The sequence below is a fragment of the Lemur catta genome, chromosome 2 (genome assembly GCF_020740605.2).
Source record: "Lemur catta isolate mLemCat1 chromosome 2, mLemCat1.pri, whole genome shotgun sequence".
NCBI lineage: Eukaryota > Metazoa > Chordata > Mammalia > Primates > Lemuridae > Lemur > Lemur catta.
The window spans coordinates 117,421,793-117,448,047 of NC_059129.1; the positions used below are offsets into that span (position 1 = coordinate 117,421,793).

Consider the following 26,255-nt stretch of genomic DNA (forward strand, 5'->3'; position numbering starts at 1 on the left):
TCTTTAGAAGCAATGCCAGTAATATTTCATTTATAATTCTGATTCCTAATATGCCAATTTCAGCACCTACTTATGCCATCAGGGGCATTTATTTGATATTTAGTTATGCTTCCGGTATTTGCTGTCATTATAAAGACCTGACACCTTCCCAGGCTTTAACAGAACAATTTAACTAACTCTAATTATTAAATATATTCAGCAATTTTGTTTTTCATTAATGAGGCATCGTGCCTCATTTTGGTAGACTACCATGTGACAAGACTTGGTGCAAAGTCCATCCAGCTGTTTAGTTGAATTAAAAATTTTACCAATATAAATGGAATATTTTTGTCATGTCCTATATGCTCATATTAAGATTTAGAAGATGAATATCCCTATTTAGAATACTAATATCATACCAAGTAACTCAAAGTCATAGCATTTATGTTTTCAGTTAAATGTTATAGCAGGCTATGTAAGTAAAATTAATATATAATACAAATGTTCACAAATTTGAAAATGGCAAATTTAATGAATATTCAGTTTTTAATAAAAATTTTTGTTTTAAAGATTTTTCTTTACTATCAGATTCCTATTGCATTAAGGACTTAGTTTTTGTTTGATTTCAAATCTTTTATTAAGTGCAATTTGTCTTAAATTAAGATACAGAACAGTGTACATTTTGAACAGATGTATAATTTATTTTACATATGTGCATAGTAATAGTTAGAATATTAATAGTTGTAATGTTCACTGGTAACCCTGTGAGTAAAGGGTTACCATCTAGGATGTTTTCAATGGTCCATGGCAAATTAGGAAAATGAGAACATTCCATATTTTTCATGAAAATAAAAAGGACACATTTTGAAGAATTGTCCTTCATTTTGATGTTATGGTACTGTTGTTGACTTTTAAATGTTCTTTATTTTGTGAAATAATAGTGGTGGTATATTAAATGATAGTAAAAGTAGATTGGAGGTTATAATTACTTGGAAAAATGAAAAGCTACAACACCTATAAGCAATTCTACAAATCAATCTCACACAGTTTTTTGTTTTTTTTTTAACTTCAGTTTTTTTCTGAAAGTTAGAATCTGGAAGCCACTGCTGTGGGTGGATTTTGTTATTCTTATTGTGGAGATGACACACAGAGTTTAAATGATTTGTTCGTGGTCAGTTAAGTAACAAATGGTAGAGTCAAGAGGAATATCTATCTCCTCATAGGCCAACTCTTCATAGTCCGAATTTCTTTCATTTACCATCATATTAGAATACATGGCTAGATTACTGTATTATGCAGGTAAATTGAAAGTCCATGGTTCCTCAAAGTGATGTGATTTGTTCGTTATTTGAGGTATTCTTTCAATTTAACAAAGGGTTGTATTCTAATCTAAAAGGTTATTCATAGTCCATTCATTTGAAACATCTTCCCAGAGAATTAGTTTTAGAAAGCTCTGAAGACTGACACCCAAAGTGTACTTAATCCATAACAAATAGAAGAGCACTAGGGAGGGTCACCTCCACTTTGTTTACATTCCTATGGGCAGATGTGCTGACTTCTTCCAAGTGGGATGTTAGGAACTAAAGTACCCTTACTGCAGCACTAGGAGTAGAAAGAGAACATCAACAACCTCCATTCCTGCCATTCTTACCCATCTGGTGAGTGAGGCCTGCTTAGAGGAGGAGAGAAAAAACAGAACTTGTGTTACTTGGAAAATGAGAAACAAAGATTTCTGACAAGAACCAATGACTAGAAACCAAACTGTACTGAGAGCTCTGGCAGCCCAGGGGTGGCTGTTGTAAGATACATGGAGCTGAGTTGGAAGAGGTGAGAATCTGTGAGGTTTGAGGACTATAAGAAGGATGGGAGCTGTAACAAAGGTCTGTGGGGGTGGCAATGACTGTCTAGGCCCCTCTTTTCTATCTCCAATCAGTCTTCCTTTGGATTCTCACAGTAGTCCTGTTCTCATCCACCTGGGGTAAGGGTGAGGGAAGATCCATGTTTTGTTGATAAGATGGGAGGTTGTACCATCATCTCCCTGCTTGCCATTATTGTCCAGATTCCTAGAGTTAGTGATTATGGGAACAGGCAAATGCTGGATGGAAGGTTTGGGATATTTTTCATTATATCATTAAACAGTGGTAGAAAATTGGCAAGTTAAAGACTGGCTGCAAAAAGCCTCTGTAGGGGCCAAGCGAAAACTTCCCCATTGCACTCTGAAGGTTCGCTGAAAAAGCAACTGACAAAAGACAGATTAATAGAAAAGGCATACAAAATTTATTTTGATGTGCACAGCAAAGGGGAATCACAAGAGGATGATTATCCAATAACCCAAAGGGGTACAGATGCTTATATAATATACCCTTCTTCAAAGAAGAGATAGAGGAAATATGGCAATTTGAGGGATAGTAAATGATTTTTAGGGCAATTCAATGGGCTTGGAGAACATACAGTGGCCTAGGACAAATTATGTGGGCCCACAGAACAGATAATGGTTTGTGACGAAAGTCTGTCCAAGTGTATTGACAGACTTCAGTCTCTTTTCCTGCAATATGACTTAAATTGATGAAAACTTAGGGAAAGGACCAGAGGTAACTGTTTTCTTCATGATGGATCCAGACTTCAGGTGGATAAGGGAATATCAGAGTAAAATTTCTTCCAGTGTCTGCTGCTCTCCAAGGGCCTTTAATTTAAAATAATCAGCATACCAGGGTGCTGTATTTTGGGATATTGGTTTCCAAGTCCCAACAGCTCATAGGATGGATTTAACGGTGTTTTATATTAAAACCAGATACATATTGGATTGCCCAAGCTTTGCTAATAATGAATGTGTCAGAAGGGCAAATCTTCAAGTACCTTTTAGCCACAATCCAGGATTCTATGTTTCTGTTAACAAAGTTGATGGAATACTAGTGCTGCCTGAAATAGTTTTTAATTTTTTTGAATGATTGACACATCAATTAGATTTCAATATAATTTCTTTACATTTAATTTCTAGAATTATCTTTGAAGTTGCCCATTTCAATTGGTGGCCAGAGTGCTGAGCAGCTTCTTCTCCTATAGCCTAAAGCATTTAACCATTTCCTACTACCTGGTACAGGGCTAGGAAAAAGTTGTCATTGAATAAATTCTGTTGAAGCTACAAATTGCTCTCTTTTTACATTATTTTAATGTTTGATGTCCACATGATGATTGTTTTAACTTAGTTTCACTCTTTGGCTTTAATGAACCAGCTATAAATTAGTTACATGCTCTTTTCTCCTCTTTCCATGATGCTGCTCACTCAATAGAGAGACACCCGATTACAAATGCTATTGATGGAAAGAACACTTGGTGGCAGAGTCCCAGTATTAAGAATGGAATCGAATACCATTATGTGACAATTACACTGGACTTACAGCAGGTATAGTGCCTCTTTTTTGTAATTTTCCACTGTTGAAATTGTATCTTGCATTTGCTATTTGTTTAGTCAGTAGTTCCTGGGTGAAAGGATATTCTTTCTTGTCACCCTCTGTTATTTTCTTGATCCAGTGAATAAAGGGTCCTGTTTATCTGGCATATTGTCATTTAAAAATACTTGGCATTTACTTCTAAAGCACAACTAAAATGGATGTATGTGAAGGATTTAGAAGTGTATTAGCAGCTGACACTGTTTTAACTAGTTGGAGTCAATGAAAATACTGATCAACAAAGTTTTACATAAAGACAATATAATAGTATCATTTTTAACTTTTAAAATAATACAGTGCTCCCATTCTGCTGATGTTGTGTGCATTTAAAGGTTTTTGGATAATAAGGCTCTTGAGTAAATTGCCTTTTGTTACTGAAAGTTGAGCAAGCTTTGACAGTTGATTTCAAATTAAACTTGGGCCGCTAAATGAAGTAACAAGCCTCGTAGTTATAAAATTGATGTTGGAAGTTGTTAGAGTTTGTGTTGCGTAGGTCTGAGTGCCTTCTATGCTTAATTCCTTTCTTCTTTCTGTTCACAATATTCATCTCAGGCTGAAATTATTAATCAAGAGTCACCATCACCCCAAATTATTTAGGCTTGCAAATAGGATGAAATCCTGGACACATGTTCCTATGTTTTGCTGTTATCCCAAAAACAAAGGCTGATTTAATTGATTGGAGGCTGAGACTGGGGCATTGAACTTAAATGACCTCTTTAATTCAGCCTATTTCTCTTTCACTGTCTGGATTCAGCATAGTAAAGGCCCTCAGCAACTTCTCCCTGGGCCAGCGTGTAAGCAGACCAGCAAGGGAGTTTGGGGTTAGTGCAGGGGTGATCGACCAGACAGTTGATGATGTATACTACATACTTTAGAGGTCATGGTCTTCAGAGGCTGCCATAGTGTGGGGAAGCACCAGCCAGTGGGCTAGATAGACAGCAGACATTTCCCTAATGTACGATGTTTGCCAGCAAGAGGACAACCTCCTTCCCCCAGGGTCTAGATCCATTTTGGTGAGGGCTGCCTGCATTCAAGAGCCACAGATAGCTGGCTGGGGAGCAAGCAAGCTAGTGGGGCTCACAGCAGACCTGCTTCTGTCCACCTATGACCCCTCAGGACCTGAGCAATGCCGTGACATCAGGGGGTCAGTGCTGCAGCTTAAATTGCCAGGTGGCATGGATTTACTTCTACCCAGTATATAGCAGCTCTGAGTTAATAGTATTTCCCAAGAAGTCTCAGAGCACTATCAGGTAATGGTAGGACAAACTACCACACTGATCAATCATGTTTTAGGTCAATTAATCCTGTGCATGAATTCCCTGGGGATCCTGGCCTTAAAATGGACTTCATTCTTCTCCTGATAAAAACAACTTGGTCCTTTATCAGTCACAGCAGTTCTTCCCCTTCATATGATCACTGAAAGCTTCCCAATCAAGAGGGAGTCTGCTGTCCATTGACTCAGGTCATCTGGGATAGGGAATCAATAAATCGTGATGGTTTATTGCTCTGTTTTACTCTCCATTTATTCTTTTAGATTGCACATAGAGCAAGGAGTCAATTATTAATATAATTTACACAAATCATTTATACTACTCTTTGAGTTCAACCGCAATATTATTTACCTCTTATCAAATATAGCAGCATTTTTTCCTTCTAATTTACAACTGGATGGTGCAATTGCAAGTTTTTACTAAATCATTTCTATCTAACTTGCCTGTTATTAATTCAGCAAGTCAAAGAGTTCACTTGAAAGCCTATTTTTCAAAAGGCTATTTGTATTTTCCTGAGTTTGTTTTGCAGCCCCCCTTATCCATTTCCACACAGTATCTTAAGAATTAAGTGGATTTGTTTTCCTGTTTTCTCCTCCTCCCATTTAGCTGAATAAAAAGTAAGGTGAGTGAATACTGTAAGGCATCTTTTATAGTTCAGTTATCAAACAAGTGACAGAATTCTGTTTATAACCCACATCCACTGGACTCCAAAGTCTGGAATTCACCAAGTAGAATTGGTACAAAGGATGTGTGCTCAAACAGTCCCATATTCTAGGATGCTGTCCACCAATATCCTTATTTATTTCAACCTTCTCCTATTTCCTGAAATCAATCTACTGTGTGTTTAAGAGAAGTGGAGTACAAATAATCTATAAAATGAAATGCATCCTTATTTCTACCTGACTCATGATTTTAATTTAGTCAATTATTTAATGATATAAAAAGTCAGAAGGTTTTGTAATCAGGTCCTGTAATGAAGCTCCTCAGAGTAGAAGGGGCATCATATACTTCTCATTTGACCTTGGGCTTTGGAATAGCAAACTGTGGGTCATGTTCATAGTACTTATTCAGCTATGGAAGGTATATTGTCATGCATTGGCAACAGAGAAACTGTGGACATCTTTATTATGTCACTTCTCACAGTAATCCTACAAGCCAGCTAGTATTATTATTTCTATTGAATAGTTGCGGAACGCTGAGAAAAGTTAAGTGACTTGGCTTCTTTACAAATCTTATTATGGGCAGGCCTGGGATTTCAGCCTGAATAGTGTGAATCCAGACCCCAAACTACACGAGTCTTTCTTAAACTGGGATCTGAAGACTGAAGCCAAGGGAGATCATGAGAATGTTATATAATTTCAAGGGGACCATAGGTAGTTCAGGTTCAAGAAATACCACACTATGTTCTCTTGGCTTCTATGGGAGAGTATAGCTCACATCTCTTTTGTCATAAAACTGAAGTAGATCTCTCATTTTCTAGTATACTCTAGAATGCCTCTAAAATGATGTAACTTCTATCTTTTCCACCTACAGCATGGAGGATTAATAGGTCATTCAACATAATAGTTCATAAGATGAGCCAGTATCCAACTGAGAATAAAGGGTAGTAATGTTATAGTGCATGGGTAAATATCACTGAATGTTTGTTTATCATTGATTCCATAAGAAGTTTTTACCATTTATTAGTTCTTTTTATTTTGAGATGTATGAATTTCAACAAGTGCCAGTATTTTTGTTCATATATGAGGGCTGTCTGGAAAGTATCCAGCCATTGTTAATATAATTTTTCACATTTCTTGGCTGGATACTTTCCAGATCGCCCTCATGTACTTGGTTCCTCTCTGAAACACTTTTGATGAATTAGTATCTTAGATATAACAGCAACCACTGGATTTTGTGGATTGAATCACTATGGATTACACTGGGAAATATTTTTTACATCTTAACATTCAAGATAAGCACTAGAAAAAATAACTATTTATTTAGAAGAAAGTAGCTCCTTATTTTATAAGTAGATTGTTTTTAGATGTTTATTTCTAACTTTTCTTAATTCTGTTTATTCATAGCATATCTTAAACAAATGATTTAATCATGCTGTGTCTCAACTTCTAGATTAGCAGAGTAAATATTACAGTATCTTGGCAAGATGTTTGAAATGGTGGTAATAGCAATATAGCAACTAAATTCTATGTGATAATTATAGTGTAAATATTCAAAATGTCCTACCTGGATACACCTTGTTTAGTATAACAGAATATAATTAAAAACACAGTTCTTCACCTGTTTTAATTCTATTTTTTTAAGATAATTGATTCAGTATCGCAAGTAGGATCTGTGGTTAATTAGAAATATGTTCTCCCTTTAAATGAATTGTGCTGACTTTTTAATCATTAATGAAGGTGACAACCAGCGTCAGTGTCTATCTTGTGCAGAATATTAGTCCTGATTGGTTTCTACTCATCTCCCCTTTGCTCTGTTTCCATTGTAGCAGTCATGGCAATCTCATTTGTACAAAATCATGTCACATCAGTCTTTCCACTAAAACTCTCTAATGGCTTTCCATCACATTCAGTGGGAAAAGCACAATGACCCACAAGGCCTTTTGGACCTTTTTCTCACCCTCTTTCATCTGAAGATCTCCCTGTCTCATTTGCCCCATTAGTTACTTCTCTGTGTCTTGAACACTCACATCTGGCACTATCCTGCCTCAGGGCCTTTGCATTTGCTATTTCTTATGCCTGGAATTATTTTTCACAATTTTCACTTAGCCTGTTTCCTTACCTCCTTTTGTTTTTTATTCAATCGTCACCTTCTCAGCAGGGACCTCCCTGATTATTTAAAATTGCAACTCCCTCTCCACTTCCTAAATCACTTCCTTACTTTATTTTTCTCCATAAAATATATCACCACCTAACTTACTATGTTTATTTTAATATATACGTTGAATATTATTTACCCTTTCTAAATGCAGTTTTCAGGATGGTAGAGATGTTTGCTGTTTTCTTAATTGCCATATTCTAAACACTTAAAGTAATGCCCAGTGTATAGGAAGTTCTCACTATATAATGATTGAATGAATGCATAATTTAAAACATTAATCTGTAATATAATCTTACTGAAATTGAGAAGTAAAGGATTAAGTGATCTCATTGTGTTTCTTACGATAAAATGTGCTGTGCATTTTTTTAATTTATGAAATTTCCTTTAAGTCTCAGGTTTAATAACATTGTCTTCATCTGTTTGGGCTGCTATGACAGAATACCCCTAGACTGGGTGACTTATAAACAGCAGAAATATATTTCGTATCTGGAGGCTAAAAGTTCAAGAACAAGGTACTGGCAAATTCGGTGTCTGTTGAGGGCCTTCTTCCTGGTTCATAGATGGCCATCTTCTTACTGTAGCTTTACATGGAAGAAGGGGCAAATAAGCTCTTTGAGGTCACTTTTATATGGGCACTAATTCCATTCATGAGGGCTCTGTCTCCATGACCTAATAACTTCACACCTCCTATCATCATTACATTGGGGGTTAGAATTTCAACATAGGAATTTTTGAAAGACACAAATATTCAGTCTGTAGAAAACAGAAAGTAAATTTTGTCACTATTCCTCTTTCTAAGCATGTTATAAACCCTAGTCACATTTGTCACTCTGTAAGTGACTTTATCACATTTATAGCTTTATTTGAGAAAGGAGGTTTTAATTATTTTGACTCTTCTTTTGTAACTGAGAAGTCTGTGACTGTAAATTTTTTTTGCTTGGTATTTTGTTGTTTCATAGTGGGGAAAAAAGTAAGTGTAAGAAAGGAAAGAAAGAAAAAGAACCATATCATGATGCTGTTTAAGCAAGATTGCAAACATAGGGTATGTATTTTGATTTAAAATGCTGATAAACTAAATTCTAGCAACATCATGAAAATGTAAACATTTTGTAAATGCAGATCCTATTTCAAATAGAATCAAGATGTCTGCCCTGGGAAATGCTTCTTGAAGCCATGGAATAAATTGGAGGATTGTTTCTTTAAAAACAGGAACAATAATACATAGAGAAGAGATCTGTTAAAAATCTGTGGAAAAAGATCTGTTAAAATGTTTAAAATCACAGTAATTCTGTTATGGAAAATTTGAACAGGACTTTCTAAAATAGACTGAATGTGGACAATTTTCACAGCTGCCTGATGCCTCCCACATATAAAACAACTGCATTTCGTCACTTTGGTGAAATAGTGTGCATTTTCCCATTATATTCCTAGAGCTTAAGTTTTTATTTATTTTATATATATATATTATACTTATATATATCTTTAACATGTTAAAAATATATATTCTATATATAATACATATAGTTATATATTAGATATACATAGTTACTTATATGGACATGTATGAGAGATTTTTTCCTAGAAAATGGCTTCATATTTAAGTAGTGGGATAGCATGTGTGTTTTAATTCAGATAAGATATATTTTCAACATTACTCTGAGTCTCTAAAATACAGAACTGTCGAGAAAGATTAGAATTCAGCTAAGGAGAAAGGGGGAGGTATAATTGTGCCCAGGTTCCATTTCCTAACATACCACTTAGCATGTAGCAATTCATTTACTTTAGGTAAGTTGACCCACTTTTATGTTCCTCAATTTGGTCATGTATAAAATGGAACTAATAGTACCGCTTCCTTATTTAAGGGGATTATTATAAGGATAAGTAATGTAATGTAGGCAAATAACCTAGCACATTGCGGCACGTTAGTTGAGACTGAATAAATATCAGTTCATGGTCTTCTGCACTGAAAACAATGCTGAGCAAAGAACAAATGGTCTAGAGTTGTAATGCGAAGAATGTAAAAAAGCAAAACAAAAGCTCAAAAACAGTTTAATTACTGGGATACTCAGAGAGAGACGAGATGGCTGACCACAAACACCAGCTGCCAGATTATCTCAGAAATAAGGAAAAGTTTTAGATGAAAAAGTAAAAACAAACAATCATAGATCAGGTATAACTCCGAGGTGAAAGTGCCAGAACCTGTAAGAGATTCTATGGGAAGAAGTTGTGGAGTACAAGAAGAAGGAGTAAGATTTCAGCAGAAGATAACCCCCAGGGGGCTTGGAGTCCTGTGAAAAGGGTAGGTGGAACAGGTTGTTTGTCCTTCACTCACATCTCTGGCAGTCAACGGGCTCCTAGTTGATAGATGGCCATCTTCTTACTGTAGCTTTACATGGAAGAAGGGGCAAATAAGCTCTTTGGGGTCACTTTTATATGGACACCAATTCCATTCATGAGGGCTCTGTCCTCTGTCCGAGCTGCTAGAGAGTCTTTCTACCCTCAAGAGCCCAGAAGCTCTTGCTGCCAGTGAATTGGAGCTTCTTGAGGACAAAGCACCTTGGGGCACTTCCTGTCACCATGGACCCAAGCCAAAATGGCAGGCACCATATTGCTTCTCCACCCACTGTGCACCTTTGTCCTTTCCAAGTGGCTTTAGCCCCTCAGTTTTCATCTTGCTTATTCTCACTCAAACATTTTCCAACTCTGCCCCAGACTGCAGGAACCACAGGGGGCTGCTGGGTCTTGGGGGTTCTGCTTGACCCCAGAGCCTGGACATTCTGGGTGGGCTGCCTCCCGGAGAGAGGGACAGAGATGACTACAGTGCTAGCTCTCCTCTATCCAGACTCTTTCCCCCCCCTCCCCTCCCTGACCCATGGCTGCAGAGAGTGATGATTGAGCCAGGGCTTTCAGGAGCTGCTGCTTCCCCCCTGTTGGTGCATCCACCACACTGGGACTTCCACAGAGAGAGGACTCAAACCTTTCCTCTTAAAGAGCTTCAGTGGAGTAAGGGGTGCTCAGACCGTGAGCTCCCTGCTCACTGGCCCTCCCCAGTGCTGCTTGCCCAGCTACTCCATCAGAGCAGGGCACACTCGGAAGCGGGGGGACATCAAACCTGTTTGAGTACCCCAAAGGCAACTCAGGACCAGCACACTTCTCCCTGGCATAGTCAGGAGTGATCTTTGGGGACTCAGAGACAGGCCCACAGGCCAGATCCCATACAACCAGGACTTGATCATGTTGCTCAGGGGCATGGAGGGGAAATTTGTGAACTAATCTTGGCAGGTGAGGGAGCCTGCATGGACAGAACTCTCTCTTTGAGAGAAAATGGGTAGAAAAATTGTATGTATTTTGTTTATAGTTTAAAAAATATCAGAACATATTATCAGATAAAATTTCTATTTTTGTGAATTTAAGGAACATTCCAAATTATTTCTTTAATATTAAAACATACTAATTATTGGAATACTTTGATGGATTATGAGGAAATCAAGAAAAAATATTTAAAGTCGAGATCATCCTGGAAAGTTTGAGGTGCATGAAATTGTCATCTAAATTTGGCCTAAACTAAGTTGGTGCTATCCTTAGTAGGAAGCACCATGCCCTTTGTGGTATCAGCCCTGAATAATACATAAGGATACTAATTTAACAATAATACATTTGAAAAATGTGTATTGATCAACTACTACTTAATAAGCACTGTTCTAAACCAGAAGTTCTGGCCATGAAGGAAACAGGAATACTTGCTTTCCAGGATTTTGCATTCTCACTGGGGGAGAGAATTGGGGTGAGAGAAAGGACATGGGCAATCAAGTAAACAATTTAGAAGTGAAAGTGCCATGAACAAAACAAAACAGGATTATACTATAGGGAGGGATGAAAGAGCTACTTTATTTGTATGTTCCATCTATGCATTTTTGAGGAAGTGATATTTATTTGTGCTAAGAATTAAATAACAGAAAGTGCTAGTCATAGAAAAAGCTGAGTAAAGTTTATTACTAGCAGGAACAAATGAGGTGGATTGAGGAAGAGAAAGAGGCCAACATGGCTGGAACACAGTGAGCAGGAGCAAAGGTAGCATGAAACGATGTCAGGGAGGTATCAGGTCTTCTTAGGTCCTGTAGGGAGGAGTAAGTCATGACAGGGAGTTTAGATTTAATTCTGGGTATAATGAGAAACCTATAGTGAGGTTTAAGCAAGGTGCAACATGATTTCCTTTATTTTGATAGAAATATTATTTTGTCTGCTAAATGCAGAACGATTGTAGTCAGATGGGTGAAAACTAAATGGCATTTAGAAAACCATTGTAATTTTTTGGCAAAGGGATGATGGTGACTAGAGCTTGGTTGATAGTAGCAGAGAGGAACAGAAGTGGTAGGTTGGGATTTATTTGGAGGTTGATATGACCAGATTTGATGGTGAAATGGATGTGGAGAGTTGGGCAAAAAGTTGACTCCTAGGATGTTGGCCTGAAGTAATTTATCTTACCTAGCTAGTATAGACTGAAGGATTAGCAGATTGGGGAGGCTGGGTGGTAATTAAGGGCTCTATTTTAACGTGTCATGTTTTAAGTGTACTTTAATCATTCAAATGGAAATATTAAAGAGACAATTGGATTTATGAGTCTGGAGGGTAAGGGAGAGAGAGTAGAATTAGTGACAAGAATTGGGGTATCAATGACAAAGAGATTGTATTTAGCACTAAGGCTTTGTTTAAGATAATCTAGAAAGAAAGTGTAAAGTTAAAAGGAAGGTGTAGAATTGGTTCCTAGCCAGTTCAAATTTAGAGACAATAAGAGAAAATATGTCAGGAAAAAAGGAATAGTCAACTATAGTAATGCAGCTGCTGAGAAGTACATGTTAAACCACTCAGGCATTTGAAATACCAAAAGACAGGGAACAAAACACCTAAATTTCAATGAGTAACATTTTTTTAAAATTACAGAATCTTTAATAAAAGTGAATGGCTCAAGCAGTGAGATTTAATTTGGAAGCTCCCAACACAGCAGCACTTACCAGTGTTCAGTTTGTTTATTTAAACACACAAATGTTGACTGTGTAATTTTTCAATTCAGGTAATAGCCAATTAAATTGTACAAAAAAAATAGGGGTAGTGGATGATAGCATCTTTTACTAACTAAGCAGTTTTATCCAAATATTAAAAATAATATATTCCCTTGTGAAAATAATTCAATTTTGTTTGTGTTTAAAAATTCTTTAATGTGGCTTTTCAGCCAAATTTGCTGTAGTAAGGTCATGGAAGATTAATCTCAAATTAGCTGAAACAATGGACATAACTACAACAAAATCAGTCTTGTGATATAATACAACCGAGGAGATCAGTCCAAAACACTAATGAACAGTTGCCTTGTAGCATTGGATCATTATGATTATACTAATATAATAAGTCAGGTTCAGGTTAGGAAGCAAAGGTGAATAATCTTCAAAATGCAGAGTAAATAATCAATTTAGCTGTCCACGTTCATGGTATTTACTATTTCTATACTAAAATCTTGCAGTATTGGGCTGGAATACATGATTTTCTCAGTCATAGTATTAATATTTAAATTGAATTTCACTTTTTGCTTCATCATCATCCTCACTGCCGCTATCCTTAGTGAATTTATGGGAAGGATAATTTATTTACTTAATGATCCTGCAAATGTGCGATTGTTTATAAAATGAAGTACAAAAATTAAGAAATAGAGTAGGAAAGGGAAAACATATTTCCCCAATGATTTTAGAATATACTCAGGAAAATTAAACTATTGATAAAATAGATTTAATTAATAAGATAATTTATAAATTAATTAGAAATTTTATTCTGATGCACATCACTGAGATTTTGCAGAATGTTTTATAAGTAGATAACATCCTGATACCATGATTTATAAATAAATAACACCCTGATACCATGATTGACATACCTCCCTCAGTCATATTACATTTCAAGTGGCCCTGCTATCATTTTATATATGCATCTAGATAAATATGGGTATTTACTGAGACATAGAAGAGAAGATATGGAGAAGTTGTGTTATTCTGTTTGGTTATGTGGTGATATAGAGTACCCCATGTGGGTACGATATCATCTTTTAAGAGAACCCCTCATACATCTTTTAAGAGAACCTCATAGAGCTTCCTAATTCATCACTGAAATAGTTCCCACTTCTTATATTACCTTTTGATATGTCAGAAAGTTTCTTTTTCTAGAAAATGTTGTTTACATCCACATCATTGCACAAACTGACAATCAATAGTAATATTTTTTTGCTTTCTTTAAAAAGAAATCAGGGGTTAGGGCAGGAGGTAGAGGGATAAATAGGCAGAACACAACGATTTTTAGGGCAGTGAAAATCCTCTGCATGTACTATAATGATGGATATGTGTCATTATACACTTGTCTAAACCCATAGAATGTACAACACCAAGAGTGAACCCTAATGTAAACTATGGGCTTTGGGTGAAAATGATGAGTCTCCAGTGTCCATTATACCACTCTGTGTGCCCTTGTGTAGCCATAGTTTAGCTCCCAATTATAAGTGAGAATATGTGGTAATTATTTTTCTTTTCCTAGGTTACTTCACTTAGGATAATGGCCACGCGTTCCATACAAGTTGCTGCAAAAGCCATTATTTCATTTATTCTTATTGCTGAGTAGTACTCCATGGTGTGTATACACACACACATACACACATACGCCCATACAAGGGGATGCATACATAAACACATACACAAGGGCTGTCTGGAAATTATCCAGCTATTGTTAATATAATGAGAACATAGTACATGGCTGGATACTTTCTGGAAAGCCCTCATATATCATGTCTTAATCTACTCACCAGTTGATAGACATTTATAGTAATTGTGTATCTTTGCAATTGTGAATTGTGCTACAGTAAACATACAAGTATAGGTAGCTTTTTGATGTAATGACTTCTTTCCCTCTAAGCAGATACCCAGTAGTGGGATTGCAGGATCAAATGGTAGATCTACTTTTAGTTCTTTTAGAAATCTCCATACTGATGTTCATAAAGGTGGTACTGATTTACATACCCACCAATAGTGTATAAGTGTTCCCTTTTCATTGCATCTGCAGTAACATCTTTTGTTTTTTGACTTTTTAACAATGGCCATTCTAACTGGAGTAAGATGGTATCTCATTGTGGTTTTAATTTGCATTTCCCTGATGATTAGTGCTATTGAGCATTTTTTCTTATGTTTTTTAACCAATTTTATATCTTCTTTTAAGAAATGCCTGTTCATATCATTTACCCACTTTTTAATGGGGTTGTTTTTTTCTTGCTGAGTTGTTTCAGTTCCTTATAGATTCTGGATATTAGTTCTTTGCTGAACACATAGTTTGTGGATATTTTCTCCCATTCCATACCTTGTCTATTTACTCTTTTCATTATTTCTTTTGCTGTGCAGAAGCTTTTTACTTTAATTAAGTCCCATTTGTCTATTTTTTGTTTGTATTTCATTTGCTTTTAGGATCTTAGTCATGAATTCTTTGTCTGGGTCAAAGTCCAGAAGAGTTTTTCCTAGGTTTACTCCTAGGATTTTTATTGTTTCAGCTCTTATATTTTATAAGTCTTTAATCCATTGTGAGTTAATTTTTTGATATGATAAGAGAGAGGAATCCAGTTTCATTCTTCTGCATATGGCTATCCAATTTTCCCAGCACCATTTATTGAAAAGAGTATCCTTTCCCCAGTGTAGGTTTTGTTGACTTTGTCAAAGATCAGTTGGCTCTAAGTGTATTGCTTTATTTCTGAGTTGTCTATTCTGTTCCACTGATCTATGTGTGTATTTTTTATACCAGTACCATGCTGTTTGGGTTAGTATAGCCTTATAGTATAATTTCAAGTCAGGCAATGTGATGCCTCCAGTTTTGTTCTTTTGCTTAGAATTGCCTTGGCTATTTGGGCTTGTTTTTGGTTCCACATGAATTTTAGAATTGTTTTTTCTAATGCTGTGAAAAATGACATTGCTATTTTGCTGGGATTTGTACTGAATCTGTAAATTGCTTTGGGCAGCATGGTTATTTTAACAATATTGATCCTTCTGATCCATGAACATGGGATATTTTTCCATTTGTTCGTATTATCTATGATTTCTTTCATCAGTGATTTGTAGTTCTCCTTGTAGAGATCTTTCACTTCTTTGGTTAAATTTGTTCCTTCATATTGTATTTTTTTTGCAGCTATTGTAGATGGGATTAAGTTCTTGATTTGATTCTCAGCTTGGTCATTGTTGGTGTATAGAAATGCTATTGATTTTTGTATATTGACTTTATAAACTAAGACTTGCTGAATTCATTTACCAATCTTAGGCTTTTCTAGGTGTGAGATCATGTCATCAGCAAACAGAGATAATTTGAATTCCTCTTTTCCAATTTGGATGCCCTTTATTTCTTTCTCTTGGCTGATTGTTCTGCTTAGGACTTCCAGTACTAGGTTGAATAGAAGTGATTAAAGTGGGCGTCCTTGTCTTGTTACAGTTCTTAGGGGAATGCTTTCAATTTTTCCTTATTTAGTATGATGTTGAATGTGAATTTGTCATATATGGCCTTTGTTATTTTGAGATATGTTCCTTCTATGCTGAGTGTTTTGAAGGTTTTTATTATGAAAGGATGCAGGATTTTGTCAAATGCTTTTTCTGCATCCATTGAGATGCTCATGTGGTTTTTGTTTTTAATTCTGTTTATGTGGTTGATCACATTTATAAACTTGCATATATTGTACCATCCTTGCATCCCTAGGATGAAACCCATTTGTTAGTGGTGAATTATCCTTTTGATGTGCTGTTGGATTTGGTTTGCTAGTACCAAACCCCCAATTTTGTTGGGGGTTTTTGTGTCTATGTTCATCAGAGATACTAATCTGTAGTTTTCTATTTTTGTTTCACTCATTCCTGGCTTTGATATCAGGGTGATATTGGCTTCCTAGAATGAGTTAGGGAAGATTCCTTTCTTCTCAATCTTTTAGAAGAGTTTCAGTAGAATGGGCACCAGTACTCTGTACATCTGGTAGAATTCATCTGTGAATCCTTCTGGTCCTGGGCATTCTTTTGTTGGTAGGTTTTTTATTACTGCTTTAATCTAGGTACTTGTTATTGGTCTATTCGGGAGTTCTATTTCTTCCTAATTGAAACTCAGGAGATTGTATATTTTCAGGAATTCATCCATTTCCTTTAAGTGTCCTATTTTGTGAGCATATAGTTGTTCATAATGGTTTCTGATGGTGTTTTGTATTTCTGTGGCATCAGTTGTAATATCTCCTTTTTCATTTCTGATTGTATTTGTTTGAATCTTCTCTCTTCTTGGTTAGTTATCGTTTATCATTATATTTATCTTACTGAAGAACCAACTTTTCATTTTGTTGATCCTTTGCATTTTTTTATTCTCTATTTCATATAGTACTGCTCAGATATTTGTTATTTCTTTTCTTGTGTTAAGTCTGGGTTTTGTTTGTTCTTGTTTATGTAGTTCCTTGAGATGTGATGTTAGGTTGTTAATTTGTGGTCTTTTTGCTTTTTGATGTAGACATTCAGTGCTATAAATGTCCCTCTTGGTTCTGCTTTTACTGTATCCTATAGGTTTTGGTATGTTGTATTTTCATTTTCATTCATTTCAAAAGATTTTTAAATTTCTGTCTTTATCTCTTCATTGACCCATGATCATTCAGGAGCATATTTAATTTTCACATGTTTATATAGTTTCTGAAGTTCCTCTTGGTACTTACTTCTGGGTATGAGGTGGGAATGATTTATATTTTCAGCCATAGTTCTCTTAACATTTCTTGAGAAAATTTTAGCATAGCCTGATACATATATATATCATATATATATATATAAAACTTTTGAATCATGTGCTATTGGAAAGAATAGCAGTGAAGAGTGCCCATGTAAAATTTAAGAATCTTAAAACAAGACAGATACAACATTGTGTTAAAGGAAATTAAATCCTGGACAATTTTGCTCAGCTTGCTGAAAGAAATCATCAGTGAAAGGCCTGTGATAACTGAGAAAGAGTCAATTAGTAAAACAACTAATGTATTATTTGTACAATTTATGGTTTTTATAATATAAATATAATATATGAGTACTCATATCTGAAATTGCAACGGAGGCAGTTTTGCCTCTAGGAAGTTACTACTGTATTTTTTGAAAACCAATTTTGTCCTAGACACTGGACAAAATGTTTTACATGACTCATCTTATGGAATATTTTTAGCTCTATAAGAAAGATACTATTACAGATAAGAACATTTTGTATCAGAAAAATTAAGTAACTTGCTCAAAATTTCACAGTTGGAAAGCAATAGAGCAAGAATCCAATTCCAGTTCTAATTTCAAGGTGTGCTCTATATACTCCAAATAGACTTGAACCTTAGAATAAGTGAGAGCATCAGGGCTTTTCTGCTGTATACAAGATTATGCTTGCCTATAATCAGGATAATCTCACTAAAACAATACTAACTTAATACAAAAGAGTATTAAAATGTAAAACTCCACCTTTAACTATAATTTAGGATTTACCAAAAATGTTACTAACCTCTAATATACAGAGAGAACTATAACTTGAAATATTAAGTTGACCATTTAAATATATGTGTTCTTCATCTTAAAATAGTTTGGTGAAAGTTATCGTATTATTAAATTCTATCTGTTGCTCAATTAAAGCATTTTTCTCCTAAGGAATCATGCAGAAATTGTAGGTCTTTGATAAGAATTCCTTGGGCAATTTCCACTGCAATATGCTAAACACCGTGCTAGAAGATTTGAGAAGGATTATCATTGATCCATTAGATCGAAATCATTTTCAGAAATTTAAATCCTTTCTTCTTCATTTTTTATGTGATTCATTGATTTTCCTAAGGAAGGGCAATTAACTTCTCTACAGTAATCACAACAAAAGCCTGACTGAATGTTTATATATCAATACAGAATTTAAAGTTCTTATTACTTGTAGACATTTAATAAAATTGAATACTGTAAATTTTATAAAAGAAGTATTTCTGAAGACGGAGAAAATAAGAATAATTTTAAACACAAGAAATTACATGTGCTTTTTATATTATCATCAAATGTAGAAAATGAAGGTTATGATGCTAAAACAAATTACTAGAAAAAACTGGCTTATCATACACTTGTTTAATCCATATGTCAAATATCTGGGTTTTTAAGTCATATAGCACAATCAAAATATTCCTAAAAACATATTGAGAACTTTCAAAAAACAATATTTTATACTTGAAATAAAATTAGTCATGGACAGTTGGATTAAAAGCCAATAGAAATTGTACACTATGTTATTTATATGTAGAACTATATGAGTTCTTTGTAATCCTTTTTTATGTTACACTTTCCAGCATCTATGTAGATACTGGTGATTAGCAAATAATAGTTGCCCAATTAATAGATGTTGAATAAATTTACTGCTTTGCTGAACCTTCTTATCTCTGAGCTTTCCTCTCTGTTACTATTACATTATTTTCTTAATTATATTCTCTCCATCCTCTATAATACTATTATATAAGTTATTCCCTGTTTAGGAATACCATAAATTGCTAATCCAATCCCTCAGACTTAACTCAGTTTTTTGGTGACCTAATATTTTAAACATCTAATAAAGATATAATATGTTACTTCCCCAGTAGGTGCCCATTTTGAAGTTTCCAAAAGCATTCAGTTTCAACAAAAGTACTTGTATATTTCTCTGTTGATTGCATGATATGAGAATTATGTTTTGGGAATCCACTTAAAGTAGATGATGTCCTCAACTGTAACAAAATAAGATTCTAATTTATTCACAGTCCTTTCCAAATTTGACTATATCGTCAGTTTCTAAGAAAAATCTTATCTTTACAGCCTCTCTGTATATTGATAGTATTAAGGCTAGCTTTAATTCTCTTGATTTTTATTAAAACTTCTAATTCCAAATTTATTAGTGAACTACATGCCTATATAAAAGTGCATTTAATCCAACATCTTTTTTCTTTATCTCTTTAAAATCATTACATTTTACTATTTCCAGCATGGTTTAAAATTAATGCTTTTAAATTTTATTATTGAAAAATTTGATTTTCCCATTGGTACTTATATTGATAAGTTTTCCGATATACATCTTGAGATTTTTATCTAGGTTTCATAACAAGCATAACTATACAGATTTTTTTTTCATAGACTAACTTTTTGATATGGATTCTGATTTTTATCTTATAAAAATTATTTAACAATATTAACATTTGGATTTATTTTTTCCAGTTCTCTTCTACAAACACACACACACACACACACACACACACACACACACACACATATGCACACACAAACATTCATATATTTTAAATTGATAGCATCCTGTAGATAAATTTGTCTGTCCTGTTTTGTTAACTGTATATTATATTATGAACATCTTCCCTCACGTAAATACATAGTCTTTGAAATTTAGTTATTTTAAAAATTAAAGTGAAAACATATGATCGTATAGATTACATTTCTGCTTCCAGTCCTCCTTGAGGTTGTGGACTCCCAGAAATGTGAGGGTAAGATAAGTGAGACAGAATAGCTAGCAGAACCTCAGGAAAGGCCCCTGAGTTTATGGTGTCTGCCAATATCACGGACACCAGCAATATGAACTTTCAAACTAGGTGATACATTTCTATTAATAGGTGAATATATTTAAAAATATATTCTGGCTTTGCATTTACAATCATAGATGGGACAGATGGGAATGAAGCCAGATAGACTTTACCCCCAATTAGAATATGATTACCCACTAATCTAATTTCTCAGTGTCTTTCGTTCAGTTAATCGTTTCAAAATAGATGTGAGTTCTCTTGTCAACTAGATATTCAATGTTCCTTTCCTTTCAAGATTATATAAAAGGTATGACTGAGATCCTATGTTTAAAACTGGAAATCGGTGAAAATATCACCACTGATTATAACAACTAATATTTAATGAGGCTTAATATGAAACAAATACGGATCTAGGCATTTCACATGTATGATGTTTTGTAATCCTCTCAACTTTATGAAGGAAGTATATTATTATATTATTTCTATTGCCTAGATGGAAAAAAGAATGGCACAGAAAAGTTAAGAAACTTGCTCAAATGATTGAGCCCATTTAATACTACACTGCATCTTCTTCTCAACCATCAACTCCACTTGAATGTCTAATGGAGCATCACAAACTTCACAGCTCAAAACAGAAGTCTTGATTTCCTTCTTCAAGACATGTACTTCTTTCAGTGAATGGCACCATTCTTAATCCAGTTGTTCAGGCAAATAAAGAAAAACAAACAAAAACCCAAGGAATAATCTTTGATTATTCTTTTCTCTTCATGATTCTTATTCAGATTCCTGGAAACACTATTACAAAATATATCCTGAATCAGACCACTTAGCTGCACTACAACCACCCCTCATCTCTAAGCCACCATCATCTCTCTTACCAAGACTGCTAGAATAGCCACATGTCTGGTATCTCTGTTTCCACTTTCCCTCTCCATAGCCCACTGATCAAACAGCAGCCAGAGTAATCTTTTAAAATTATACATTAGATGTCATCACCCCTATGCTCAAAATCCTCCAATAGCATCCCAATATACGTAGACTGAAATCCATACTTACCACATCCTGTACAGGCAGCCTCCATGGCCTGGGCCCTCTGTGCTTCTCCAACATATAACTGACCACAATCTGTTGGTCCTATTTCATTCTGGCCACGTTGGCTTTGTTGGGGTAAACCAAGCTCATTCTCCCATTAGACTCTTTACACTTGCTGTTTCCTCTACTTTAAATGCTGTTTCCCAAGATCTGGAGGTGAGTTTATCTCTGAAGCCACTAAGGTCACTGCTGAAATATCACTTTCTCAGAAAATCCTTCCCTGACCACCATCTGTTATAGAAACCTCTATCTAAAATTGCATTATTTGTTCATTTACCTTGTTTTCTGTTAAACTCATATCCTGGCAAATGTTTAACAACTGGCTCTCCAGGGGATAAAAAAAAGCCTTGATTCAAAATATTAGCCAATGTCCATGGTGTGAATATTCCCATCATGACCAATTTCAAGTTACCAATGTGATGTCATTGAACAAAAAGTTGAGACGATATATACAATTGGCTTTTGAGAACTAGTGCAAGCTGTCTCCACCACACTGCTGGTATATGAAGATTTCATATTTTTCTAAAATATAACCCCTGTGAGAGAGCAACTTTTTCTTGATCACTGTATTTCAACAGCTAAGTTAAAGGCTGGCACAGTAAATAATGTGTTACTTAATAATTTTGGAAAATAAACGAATCAACGAACTAATTAATATATCAGTCTGTGGGTCTTTGAAATATATAAAGAAATGCAGAATATTAGAGTCTGTAATGTGAATCCTGGAAAACAAAGATGAGGGTAATGCAAGCTAAAGTGGATTTGACTGTAGGTACAACTGTCCTTCCCACCCTTCTTTATTGAGGAGTCACCTCAATTCCCATTTGAATGTTCTCTTTTCAACCTCCCTAAAAAGATTACTGAGGAGGTAGACATTTAAATATATTCTGTTCATATTTAAATAATTTCATTTATGTTGAGGCTACAAAAATTGATCTGAAGTCAGTTCAGTATATTGCATACTTCAAGCATTGGATGCATTGCTAAAATGTTGTTCGTGTCAAGTACATCTCCAATTCAAATCATGACCTTCTTTTGGTTTGTATTCTGACCTAGACACAAAAATGATTAACTCAAGAATTTTAATAGTCAACTGCTGTTCTTCACTTCTGTTGGTGATGATACTTGATAGTGTAATGTGCCGAATGGGCAAACAATGGAAGATTATCCTGCACGCAAAATGTATGTAAAATCAGCTTTCAATAAGTGACTGTATTTACTACATGCTATTTATGGTCACTATTTGCAATACCATTCTTATACTCCCTGTAGATGGGAAGCCTGGGCTAAAGAAAAGTTAAGCCTCCATTCTTTATACCTCTTCTAAGGCTTTGCTAATAGTTGCAGTTATTTCACCACCATCCACTGGACATTAAGCTTTAAGAGAGTCTTGGCTTCATCATGGAATGCTTCATTAAAATATTTTTATGGTGTCTCTGTTCACAATTATCCGTCCATATATGTGTATGATAGAATTGCATGGGTATTCTGCTGTCATCCATTCTTTGTTGTTTACACAGACTTAGTTTATAGTACAGGTTTTGCTACTGAAGATCTTCCAGCTTCACCATTTGTAGTCATTCAGACTGCTCAGGAAGCCCAATGGATTATGTTTTATAGTATGGGTATCACAGATGAGGTAAAGCTTGATTCCATATTGGTAAAATCCTACTTCTGCTTTCCAAAGACATGTTGTTCTTTAAGATTTGTTTCTAAAGTTTGTGACTAAATGCTTTATTTGATAGTGATTTCAGAATCAGAATTGTGTGACATTTTGTCCTACTTTAAGGAGGTGTGTATGGGTTTTTCTAGTAAAGGCTTTTACAAATCATGTTAAGTGCTGATTGAATGCTCACAACAGGACACTTAGCACCACAGAAAGTCTCCAAAATTATTTTCTCTTTTTGGGGAAAGCTATAGCTATGACTTTTTGTGACACCCATAACCTGTTGAAATGGAAAGATTTCAATGTTAGAAAATTGTTCTCATGTAGCTTTTAAAACTTTTTCTTTTTTCCTCCTGCAGCATAAGTCCTAGTTTGATTCAAATAGACACACTTGATTTTCTCCAATGGTAATATTACAAAAAAAAGACTTTTTACTCTGATGCAACCAATTAGGCCTACATGGAGGACTTTGGAAGAGCCATGAACAGTCAAACTTGCTAACAGCAAAATGCTTGTTTATGAAGGCAACAGAGCAAGGACAGAGATGTTCTCTAAGTGTCATGTGTGCCATGGATCCTTTTGAATTTCAGAAATCCAGCTCTCAGCACTTCATAAATCATTTTTGACTTGACCTCTGAAGTTATATAATGATTTGATGAGTTTCTACCTCAGAAAGAATCAGGAGAAGTCTAGGTAGAATACAAAGTGTGAAGAATTTGCAGGGCGATCCTTACAAGAATTTTTATCACGTGTTCTTAAAAATGGTAGCCTTTCAGAAGTATTTGTTAACTTTTTGGTAGTCAATCTTTAGAAAACATTTATATAGTTATATATGAGTGTCATCACCTATCCTTGTTTTGAAATTGCAGCCGGAATGACATCCGGCTGTGCACATTCTCAGTTTTCATTTCATTTACACTCTTAATGCTTCATTGGCAAGTGAGGTCACCTCTTTAAAATTTGGGGTAAAGGCCAGCTGGACAAACCATGGAAGAATGCTCTCTTTTGTAAATTTTCATTTTAGAGGGAGTATATGTGATGTAGAAATGTTTAAGATTGTTACGTTGGTAGAATTTTTCCTCTGTCAATGATGAGGGGTGTGACATCTGTACTTATTAATGTTATGTGGTGGTTAAGTAGGTTCATCCTTTAGGTACTTGTAGAAATCACCTCAGAGGTCCCTTAAATTGTCTCAGAGGTGGTATTCCATTTTTGATCATCTATTCAATTGAATTGAATTTTAAAAATAATTGAGCATCTATTATGTATAAGACATTAATAGACATGTATAGAGTATTCTATAGTTTCTACTATTAGAAACTTGTAACTTAGTTTTAGTGGTAAAATAAAGGCAATATTGTTTCATTACAAACCAAAATTAAATTATCATAAGAAATATCCAGATGTTAGTATGAAATATAAAATGAGACATGAGAATAAGGTTGGGCTAGAGACTGAGATGTGGTAAATATCTGTATCAAGAAGTTAGTTAAAATGTAGTCATGAATGGTATTATTATGCAAAAAGCAAAAATAGACATAACTGGATCTGTAAACTTGCTCCACAACTTACTAGTCACGTGAAGTAGAACAAGTTACCTAGTGTCTTGGTTTTCTATTGCTGCCGTAACAGATTACCACATGCTTAGTGGCTTAAAACAACACATATTTATTATCTTGCAGTTTAATAGGTTAGAAGTCTGACATGAGTTTCACTGGGCTAAAATTCAGATGTGGGCTGGATTGCATTTCCTTCCAGAAGCTCTAGAGTAAAATTAGTTTCCTTGATTTTTCCAGCTTCTATAGGTTACCTGCATTCCTTGGCTTGTGACCCCTTCCTCCATCTTCAAAGCCAGCAACAGGTTGAGTCCTTCTCATGTCGTATCACCCTGACCTCTTCTTTTGCCTCCCTCTTCTCTTTGCAAGGACCCTTGTGATTACATTGAGCCCACTTGGATAATCCAGGATTATCTTCTCATCTAAAGGTCTTTAACTCAATCATACCTGCAAAGTCCCCTTTGGCATATAAGGTAACATATTAACAGGTTCCAAGGATTGCGGTGTGGACATCTTTGAGGGACCATTATTCAACCTACTGCACCTAGCTGCTCTCATTTTAATTTTCTAATCAGTTACAGTCTATCTCATAGAGTTATTGTGAGCAGAAACAAATTTCTGTATGATGGAGTGCCTGGCAAAAAGTAGGCACTAAATAAAATATTATTTTCCCCAATGAAGAGATTATTAGGAACTAGAACATTGGGACACACCTTTGTTTTAAAAACTCTAATTAAAAAAAACCATAGCAGGAGTTACCATACAGAGCTTGGAGAGAAATTCAGGTTAGTGCTGACTTCTGAACACTCTTTCTGTCTTCACTCCCTCCTCTCCCATGGTTTACTTTTTATTTTAGGCAAAGAGATATATTAGGAAAATGTGGTTTTCTTTTCTTAAAAAAAAAATCCCTAAATTATAAATAGATAGCACTTTTCCAAAGAGAAAGACAGTTTCAGATAGGGGGAGAACAGCACAGTCAAAAGCTTTAGGTACTTCAAAGAAGATGAGGATGGAGAAAAAGACTATGAATTTTCCAACCAGGTCACTGGTAACTCTTCTGACGGTGATTATGATCAGGTGATGGGGTGATTTATACATGGGCTGCAGGGGATTAAATAGAGAGGAGTGGTAAAGTAATAAACAGAGGTCAAAAACTACTCTTAAGAACGTCTCTAGAGAAAGACAAGAAAGTGGGGCAATATGTAAGCATGAAAATAGCTAATGCTATTTCATTTGTTAATAGCTCAAATTGAATAAGTGTTAAGTGACTCTGATCTATTGAAAGAATTCATGAACCAAGATCAGAAACTTCCTTCTGTCTTTGATTTGTTATTCTACACTGTTAACGTTATATTTCTAACACTTCTCATCACTACAAATCTTTGCTATTATTTCCCAAACGCTTTGAACTAGAGTGATTCATTCATGGCTGTAATGTCATAAATTGGAGAGTGCATAGGTTCTTCTTAACCTGGTAACTACAGAAGCACAAAAACAAAGCAATGCTGGGTATTTCTCCAGGGTGAATAATTTTTAGAAGGCAAGTTTAAACTGTCACATTTCTGATTGTCTGTGATTCACACCATTGTGCTCTGTGATGGTTTCATTGAAAGGACTGTCATGTTCTATGGGGAACTCAGCCTACCTGCTCTTTTACCAGTAGCTGGTGTGAAAGCCATGCTGTGCCAATGACTTATTCACAGGAGACAGGTCAATCTTTGAAACCATAGATTGTTTCAAATGAGAGAGAAATATGTGAGAAGAGAATAGATATCAAGGGTAGTGCTAAAGACAAGGAAAATGCTTGCCTGAGTTTTCCCTGAAGCTAACATTGTTAAA

At 35.1% G+C, this 26,255-nt stretch overlaps 1 protein-coding gene across 1 annotated transcript in view; it reads left to right on the forward strand.

Annotated features, from left to right (window-relative positions):
* Positions 1–26,255, forward strand: part of LAMA2 (laminin subunit alpha 2) — a 554,924-nt gene that overhangs the window by 138,768 nt on the left and 389,901 nt on the right. The window contains exon 3 of the mRNA XM_045544336.1: positions 3,270–3,382. Within this exon, the coding sequence (XP_045400292.1) occupies positions 3,270–3,382 (113 nt within the window). The remainder of the gene's footprint in view (positions 1–3,269; positions 3,383–26,255) is intronic.